At 38.0% G+C, this 9,318-nt stretch overlaps 1 protein-coding gene across 7 annotated transcripts; it reads right to left on the bottom strand.

The window, feature by feature from the left end:
- Positions 1 to 1,700: 1,700 nt before the first annotated feature.
- Positions 1,701 to 8,656, bottom strand: LOC108989050 (pentatricopeptide repeat-containing protein At5g48730, chloroplastic). Of its 7 annotated transcripts, none has more exons than XR_004802577.1 (5): positions 7,084 to 8,656; positions 5,664 to 6,070; positions 4,758 to 5,487; positions 2,504 to 2,985; positions 1,701 to 1,981 (listed from the first exon to the last, which is right to left on the bottom strand). XR_004802577.1 is itself a non-coding variant. In XM_018962503.2 (4 exons), exons 1-3 carry the CDS (start codon positions 7,525 to 7,527, stop codon positions 4,770 to 4,772), a joined length of 1,569 nt encoding a protein of 522 aa, XP_018818048.1. In that variant the 5' UTR covers positions 7,528 to 8,656; the 3' UTR covers positions 1,701 to 1,981; positions 4,758 to 4,769. The 7 variants fall into 7 exon arrangements, 4 of the variants coding, with proteins under 4 accessions (XP_018818048.1, XP_018818046.1, XP_018818050.1 ...); XR_001995772.2 differs by having other exon boundaries at positions 2,690 to 2,985; XR_001995773.2 differs by having other exon boundaries at positions 2,794 to 2,985.
- Positions 8,657 to 9,318: the final 662 nt, after the last annotated feature.

Below are 9,318 nucleotides of genomic sequence, written 5' to 3'. Positions count from 1 at the left end.
TTATTCATCCAAAAATTAAAATAATAATATAATATTAAATATTTTAATAACATTTTTTTTATATCTTACAAATGCACTTCATATATTAATTAATAATTTAATTTTTACTTGAAATTATTGTTTTTCAACTATTTTTTTCCTCAACCTAATTATCCAATAGTAGCCATTAGAAATATTTTTAAAATAAAATATTATTTTGGAGATGAATAATGGCTGACTAAATTTAGAGAAAGGGATGGATTTCCTCTAACTCATAAGTGGAGTTTTGGAATTTTGACTACTCCAATGCATTGGTTTTAATTCCTCTTCCCTACTTTTCTCCAAAATGCAGTACAGATTGGAGGCACATCAACAGATTCAACACGGTGAGGTTGAAGAAAGTGCTGCAACTATAAAAATGCATGGTAGAGAAACAGGGAGAGAGCTCAGAAAGGAGCTTTTATTTGAAGCTAAAAATAGTCCATTTTCAATGATAGATCTATGACTAGAAATGGCACAATCACATGATGTAGAGACGACTAAATGGTCAAGAAGATATGGCCTTTATCGAAAATATCCAAATTAAATTGTTATGTTGCAGTTGCGACACCAAATCCAAGTTAAATAGATCTGACACCTGGCTCAGAGGAGTAAGATAAAATCGCTCATTTTGAATATTAAAAGACAAGTATCTAACCAAAAGTATGTTTCCGAGAGTAACTGACCATGCATTTACCTTGAAAATAAACTCTTCTTGCCTGAAATCACTTCCAGAACGCCAGGGACCTTGCTGATGCTGAACAATCATGCAGGTTGAGAAGGAAGAATTGTTCAAAGAGGTCCGTTTGTGATCTGCTAGATCTTTCTAACGGGTTCCTGCTTCATTACCATAAAGACTTCATCACCAAAAATGGTGCCTAACTTCCCTATTCCTAACGTGTTAAGAAAACAAACTCTAAGCCACTAATGGCATACATTTTTCAGGTTCACAGCAAAGTTCAACAGCAAGTCAAAGCTCGGTTCATGCCAAGTTTGAATTACGGCTAGCAGCAGCACAAGCTCACGAGGTTGAAACTTAAAAACCACAAAGTGGGAGACTTTTTTCTAGTGTCGCAGTTTATTAGCTCTGCAACATCAAACCCGGTGGTCGTTACTATATAGTGAATCATTACATCTAAATGAGAGTTGTAGGTGCACGGGACTTCTCGTCTGTTGTCTTGTTATTTCTAAAGTTGCCTTATAAAATCCCTCTTGAAGGTCCTCCACTAAGGCTGCCACATAGGTCAACTCCACCACGGGCAATGGTTGATGAATTACTACCAGGAAAAGCTCAAGCCATTGCCAGTCAACAATGGGAGCAAAATATTCTCTCGGCTCTCAAAATCATCTTCCAGGACCATGCAGATAAAGGGGCACAAGTTCGAGACTGCCCTTTCACCAAGAAGCACTAGATTTCTCAGTCCCACTGTAGGAATGGGACTGGAGCATAGAGATCCACAGCCGGGAGCAGTTCAAAGCCTGGATCCGGCTCAATATCCTCAAGGCAAGCCTCCTAACTCTCCCTCCACTGGTCAGTATGAAAATATGCTACTTTTATTGTATGTTGAAGCTGTCTACAAATATCGAACTCAATATGCTTTTCCAGCTCCTTGGCTGGGCTTGTCAAGAGTAATGGAGCCTACCACAACCTTCGAAGCAGAAGGTTGGAAATCTTCACCAGCTGGAGAATCAGTACTACTGCATTTTCCTACCATACATTGTCAAGACAACAATAAAAATGATGACCATATATTTTGTAGCTTCACAGAGGAGTTCACCTGCAAGACATATACAAACTCAAATTGGACGTATACCCGTTACCACCCCCCCCCGCGTTACCAGAAGCTCAAGTTGCCCCCCCACCCCCCCAAGTCAGAGGAAATTGCCTATAGAAGATCTGGCTAGTGCATAGAAGAAGAAACTTCACAGCAGCAACAGATCTTCAACCAAGTGCCTCTCTCATCTGCATACAATATATATATTTTTTATATAAGTAAACGATTGTATTAAAAAGAATAGGCATAGCCCAAATATACAAGAGGTGACACCTATCTAGGAAGGAGAAACGAAAACAAGAAAATCATGAAAATTAAGGACGTTGAAATCAACAGCTTTGACCCATAAAAAGAAGGTTCTAACAAAAAGAAATCTAAGCTCTTCCAATGAGCGCTCCTGCCATACGCACCACATAATATAGATAAGAACCATCTTCTACACAGTTGTGATTTGTGGAATACAGCCTAGATTTGTCCAACTGGCTAGAAGCTCAACCACAGTGGTAGACATAACCAAGGCTAGCTCTAATCGTCTGAATAGGGTACGTTTGGGTAGTGAGAAGTGTTGAGAAGTGTTGAGAATATTTGTGAATAGTAGTGAAAAAGTAATAATAAAATATTGAATAGTAGTAAAAAGTAGGTAAAAAGTAATGAATAATAAAAAAGTAGGTAAAAAGTAATAATAAAATAAAGAATAGTAGTGAGAGTACCTCATCTTCCCATAACATCTTCCCTACATCTTCCCATAACACACCCTACATCTTCCCATAACACTCTAGCAACCTCACAATATAGTAGAAGATGATCTACAAACTCTTCACTTTTTTTACACATACAACACCGGTCCACTATAATCACCCTACATTTCCATAAATTATCCATCGTCAAAATCTTACCCAGAGAAACTATCCAAGCAAAGAATGTAGCTTTGGAAAGTGATTGTTAAGCGATTGTGTGAGTGACTTATAGAAAGAACGAATCGAGACCTGCAGGTACCCACCACAACGTATCAGATCCTTAGAGGCCTAGTTTCATGGAGTACAAGAGTCTAAAGAGATCCTCAAAGCTGTCAGTTTTCAAATCTTGGGCCGCCCTGGTAAAGCTCACATTCCATTGGATTAGATCACCAGCTCTCCCCATGAGATGGGCCACTAAAGCTTCCTTCTCACATCTCCCCAAAAAGAACTGAGGGCTAGCAATAACAGACCAGTCAACACACAGAGGAATGCAGAACATCAGGGAATCTAAGACAGGTTGAAACAGGCATACGATAAATGACCATTGTAAATTGCAGATTCTTGCATTTCCAATTTTCACCTTGACCACCTTTGGGAATTTTTTTCCTTTTTTTCTTATTAAAACAACTTTTCTGGACATGTATTCATCCAGAACATCCCATCATTTACGCTATGGTGAGTTCTCAAGAAAATAGGCTATTGGTATTACATGATTTGTTCATAAAAAAATGATGCATCATCCCTGATTTTGTCTCATATGAAAACTGTCAAATTCGCTGAGTCTTGATGGCGCAATTTTTTAACAGCACATCAATAAGCGGAAAGCTAGAGTGGACAAACAGAGATAAGAAACCAGGATAAATATTCAGACACAAAAGGCAAAAGCTGAGATACATGGCAATGTGACATTAGGTTAAAGACTGAAGGAAGTTCAGGAAAAGGTAAATAGGAAGGTAAAAAGGATGTAAACAAAGACTGAAGGAGTTATCTTGAAGGATAGGGCATGGTAGAATAGGTGGTCCTGGCAAGGGTGATTCAGAACGATAAGAAACTGTAGGGTAAGATTTGGATAAATCCATGAAGCGACATCATAAAGTTTTTGGCCCTTCTCACGAAAGGAGTTAGAGAGCAAAATGAAAATAAGAGAAAAAAAGAAAGAAAGAGGGAGTGGAACATACTGATGACAATCCAATTTCAACATGCAAAATAGAGCATGTTTTGAAACTAAAAGGAAAAGAATAACTAAATATAATGCCTATTTATACATCATTATTCTTTGATTTGTTAAGCTACCTGATGTGGTTGCAATCATATCAATACTTGTAATGAGTACTAAAGTAATGAATTACAGATGGCATCTTCTCCCAAAGTATTCTTCCATTAATTAGTAGTTACACTATTTGTGTTCTGCTGTAAATTTAATATGCTTGGGAAATTGCGATTCCATTATGTTAACCCAAATTGATGGATGATATGACAATACTGCTCAATTATAACAACAATAATACTTCCCTTTGTTTGGTTTTGGAATTTCTCTAACGAAGATCTACTTTTCTGTCCCCTTCTCGTGTCACTTACGATATCGTACAAGTCTAAACACCACTTCCTTGTTCCAAGATATCATAGCCTCCCAAAAATACATTTCTGCCATTAATTTTTTAATCCTCTGACAATCTAGCTTGCTACGTTTCTCCTATCCCTCATTCATAAAGTTCAGCACATCATTTGACATTCACTCCTTTCATATTGCAGTTAACGAATTAAGTGGTATACTGTTTCAGTTAATTTGTATCTAAGACATTTCGAAACCCCACTGTTTTTTTACCATCTAAGATCTATCCAAACCACATTATTTTTTAGTCACTCATTGAACAATGTACTTATTTTCTTTGTTTATTTAGACAGATAATAGGTGATAAACATGTATATACCATTTGAAATAGTTTGGAATTAAAACCTTGTATATGTCAAATTGAGCACTCTTCTAGCTATTTTACTTATATGGTACACCTTCTCCAGCATTGCTGTGTAATTGGCACTTTGTTTTGGCTGATTGGAAAATCAAATCCATCACAGAATCAATATCAGACCCAAGACAACTTGGCCGACCAAAAGAAATACAGGCTAGAGATACTGCTGTCTTTATCTATTTCAATCTTAATCCAAATGTATTCATAAATAGGAGTTACTAGTATACAAAATGGTGTGCATATAAGGAAAGAATCACCTGTAAAATTTTTCATCGAAAGTCGGGCTTCCCCATCTCTGGCGGAGTCTTGTCAGCAGATCCAATCAGATTTTGGAGCTCCTTCACATGGGTAGTCATCCCTTTAATAGAATAAGCTTTAATCATGGTTCTATATGTAATCCTATCGGGCTTACATCCTTTCTGCTCCATCATGTCAAGAACTTCCTTCATCTCTGCAACGCATCCCATCCTCCCATAAGCATCCACCAAACAATTGAAAAACACGGTATCCAATGCTACATCCGAATTCTCTATAAAACGCAAAACACCACCAATCTTTTCAGGTTTACCAGCTTGCCCATAAGCCTTTACAAGCGAGCAAAGTGTAACACAACTTGGTTTGATCCTCTCTGATCGCATTAGCCTAAACAAATACTCCATCTGTTTCAAATCTCCGGCCTTCCCAAATGCATCTATCACCACATTGTAGGTAACAATCGTCCAAGAGTAATGGTATTTCTGCATGTATTCCATTACAGAACTCATTTTTCCATAATCTCCAGCTTTTCCATAGGAATCTAGGAGAATGTTGAATGTCTGAATGTTTGGTTGGACCCCAGCACTCTGAAATTTCTCATAACACTGCTCCATTGTTTCAATCTGCCCACTGCTGCCAAAGGCTCTGAGTGTGGAGTTCATTGTCCAAACATCAGGTTCAGAACCCCGTTCTTGGAGCATTTCCACAAGTATCGATTCCATTTCTGCAAACCTTTTAAGAAATAGAGATAATAAGTTACTGCTCTGAGATTGAAGTATAATATCATGCTTCATTTTCTTGATTTTCGTGATACACTTAAAAATTGGTGTAACTATGTTCCCTTATTTTATTGGCAACCAGATGACACAAACAAATCATAAAAAGTTGAGGTGAGATTGGCAAGATACTTTCTAGCCTTCCCATAGGCATCGATTAAAGTATTATATGTGACCGTGTTTGGTGTGATTCCATGAGCCACCATGTCTGAAAGCAAGGCCTGCACTTTGTCAAAGGCAAAATCATGTAGGCATGATTTTATGAGGATTGAGTAAGTCTGCACATCAGGCTGACAATCAGGAGTATTCTTCATATGCTCGAGGAGGGAAAATGCATTGTCAAAGAGACCACTCCTACTATATGCAGATAACAAAGCAGTATAGGATTCACAGCTTGCACTGCAGCCTTCATCAATCATCGCTTGAAAGAGTTCATGAGCTTTTTCAGGTTGCTTACATTTTCCAAGCATCACAATTAACTTGATGTACACTCCAGAGTTGGGCCTGTACCAGAGCTGCTCACGTAGTAATTCAAAAACCTGTAAATAGAAAAAGATACCTTAATCATGAAACAAAACCCTGGCATGACTAATTTAGTTTCTATTAAATAGAATTTTGATTGCATTACAGAAACCAAAACAGAATGTAAAAAAACATTAGAAATTATAATTAAACCAAATCAGAACAAGGATGCTGATTCTCTTTTTTTTTTTTTTTATCAGTAAAAGATAGATATTATATATATGAATGAAATAGGCGTGGCCCTTGTACACAAGAAGTATATATAAGAACACCTAAATACATTCTAAAAGCGAGAAATTAAAGACAAGAAATCCTGAACATTGTCCCCATGCAATACGATAGTGGAAAACCAGCACATTAAAGTGTGAAAAAGAAAAATTCTTCAACTCGGCCATTGTGTGTTCCTTATCTTCAAAGCAACGCACATTCCTTTCCGTCCAAATACACCACATAATGCACAAGGATGCTGATTCTATCAATCAAGTTTATCTTTTCTCCACTTTTCTTCGAATGTCTTTCTTTTTTCTTTGGTAATACCCATTCTTTGGTTTCCCCAATTGTATCATTTTACATTGCACCATTCAAGTGATTCAGTCCTTCTTCCCTTCTTCGGAAGTACCCACTGGGCTTCAAAGTTAGACATAACCATACAAATCTTTTTTTTTATATAGGTAACAAGCATACAAAAAAATTATAACCTGGAATCCATCTATTAAATTCTAGATTTTCCGGATAAAGCAAATATCCTAAACTTAAAAAAGAGTGGAATTAAGCTTAGGATCCAAAATTATTTATGGTTGGTTTGTACAAATAAATATGTGTTCAAACTAAACAAAGCCCACTATTCGATATCCCAATACACCCCCTTAACCTACAATTTTCTTAGCAGCACAACTCCTCGACTAAACAAGAACACCAAAAGCCCATTTTTCATAAACAAAAAGCATATCCAACTTGAAATACCATATAATCGTTAGGCTTTAGATTTCCACATATACATTCAAAACTACAGGGAAACATTCTGACAGACCTTGAGAGCAGACTCCCAGCGCAAAGCGGTGATTCTCTCGTGAAGAGCTTCGAGCACAGTCCTGGGAAGCAGCCTCTTGGAATTGGTGGGGCCCCTCTTCTTCTCAATGAGGGCCTTGGTGGCCTCTCGCCGCAGTATCACGGAGATTGCTTTCTTCGACGCTATTTTACTATTTACCTCCTCTTTCCTCTCCCTAGCTTCGCGCTTCTTTAGCTTCTCTATGTCTCTTACTCTTGTTTCACTTCTATCAGTCACAGTTAATGCATTTGATTTCTCCGGGTTAGTATTAGAGGTAATGGAAGAAGAAGGAGAGGAAGGAGAGGGGAGTTTGGGTTTGGGTCCGGGTATGGGTATGGGTTGTGATAGCGCAGGCACGGCTTTTGAAGTGGGTCCGCGATTGAACGACGGTGGGAATGGGTGGGTGGGATTGGAGAACGAGGCCATGGATTTTTCAGACTGTGGAGCTGAGAGATTTTAGTGAAGCGTTGCACAAAACATCGGTTTTATAGCTTTTCGGCATTTTTATTTCAATAAATCTACTCCGAAGCCGGTCTAATCTCTAACAGTAACCACACACCAGCTGACGTGGCTGACTAGGTTTACGTAAACGGTCCTATGACTTTGAGTTATTCTCCCCCTCCATCTACTCAGCCGAATCCCCCATAAAAGAGGCGAACGACGGAAACACCATGAATCTGCCCCCTCCGTCTGCGAATTCATCTCCCCTCTGAAGCATCTCAGATGCTGCTTCCCCTCAATCTGCGAATAACAAATCCCCCACGAAAGAGGCGACGCGAACACCACGAATCAAATTCCTAAAAGCTGTGAATCTGCCCCCTCCATCTACGAATCCTTCTCCACATAAGAAGCATCTCAGACGCTACTCTACGCGAATCTGCCCCCCTCCCTCCTTCTTCTCCCCCTTCATCTGCGAATCCTTCGATTATTCTCCTTCGTCTTTATCAATTTGTCTCGAAGAAACCCTAAACGCAGTGCTGCATTCTACCAAAATAATTAGACTAGATTATGCAATTTTCCTTAGTTATGTGTTGCTTGAACTAAGATGAGCTTAGTTTTCTTTATAATGCAACTGCTAAGACTTTTAGCATCAGATAATATAGCCAAGAAATTCTGTAACATGAAATTGGTGACCCAAAGAAGCTTTTGCTCTTGCAGGTGTACGCAGCAAATTTGACAGATTTATTTACTTGGACATGCGCAAGATGTGATGGTTTGATCAACCTATCTAGGTTGATATTATCCGCTCCCTATGTTTAGGTGATTGCAAGAGTCGGTATTAAGTTTTGTAAATGCTAAAAGATGGTATTTTGCCACTTTTCCTACTAAAACAACTAGATTGGTGTTTTTTTAAATGGAAATAGGGATTTGAAGTCATAGAGTTAGTTGTTGACATTCAGCATTGCTTACAGTTGCATGATCTTAGCATGCTGGCATTTAAATTAGCATCTCCTTTTCGGTCTTATCTTGTTATTTGTTTAGTATGCCTAACCACTGCAGGGCTTTGTTGGAGTGGCAAAAGATCTTAATGCTATCGTAATTGCATTTAGAGGAACTTAGAAACACAAGTAGATGTTCTGGTGGCTTATCTAGTAGTAATTTATGTTCAATGATTTTTTCGGCCTTGACTGGTGAATGGAATAGGAAAAAGAGTTTGTTCATGAGTTGTGATGGTTGGCTGACAACCACACTGCATACTATTTGGCCCCAAAAACTAAGAGATGTAATTAATTAAAAAGAAAAGGAAAGAAAAAGAATAAAAAAACAAGAGTGTATTCTCATAAAATTAAACAAAAATTTGCCATGTGATTTGCACGTCATCGCACAAGCACAAGATTATAAAGAGATTTTTGTGTGCATGGTTTTGAATTTTACTTACCTACACTGATAGTTATATGTGTTCATTGAATTTGTGAAAAATGCATCGTTTGGTTTTTGGAAGGGTTACCCTAAAGCTCATAAAGTTGACTCATTGACTTGTTACCCCAAAAAAAGTCCTAGACTGATATACACAGCTTCAAAATCACAAGACCTTGTTAGATGAAGTTGAAGATAACTTCAATTCTTTTTTATCTTTCCTTCCACAGTGCCACTTTGTTCCTCCAAAATTTGCTCCCTAAAGATATGTATGTTTGTCAATATCTCAAGTAATGACCTGCCTGAAAGAATGTCCCCTTTCAACTCTCAAATTATCTGTCGGTTGAAGTGCATGGATGA

The sequence above is a fragment of the Juglans regia genome, chromosome 10 (assembly GCF_001411555.2).
Source record: "Juglans regia cultivar Chandler chromosome 10, Walnut 2.0, whole genome shotgun sequence".
NCBI classification, from domain to species: domain Eukaryota; kingdom Viridiplantae; phylum Streptophyta; class Magnoliopsida; order Fagales; family Juglandaceae; genus Juglans; species Juglans regia.
This window is presented reverse-complemented; position numbering and strand designations above follow the sequence as displayed.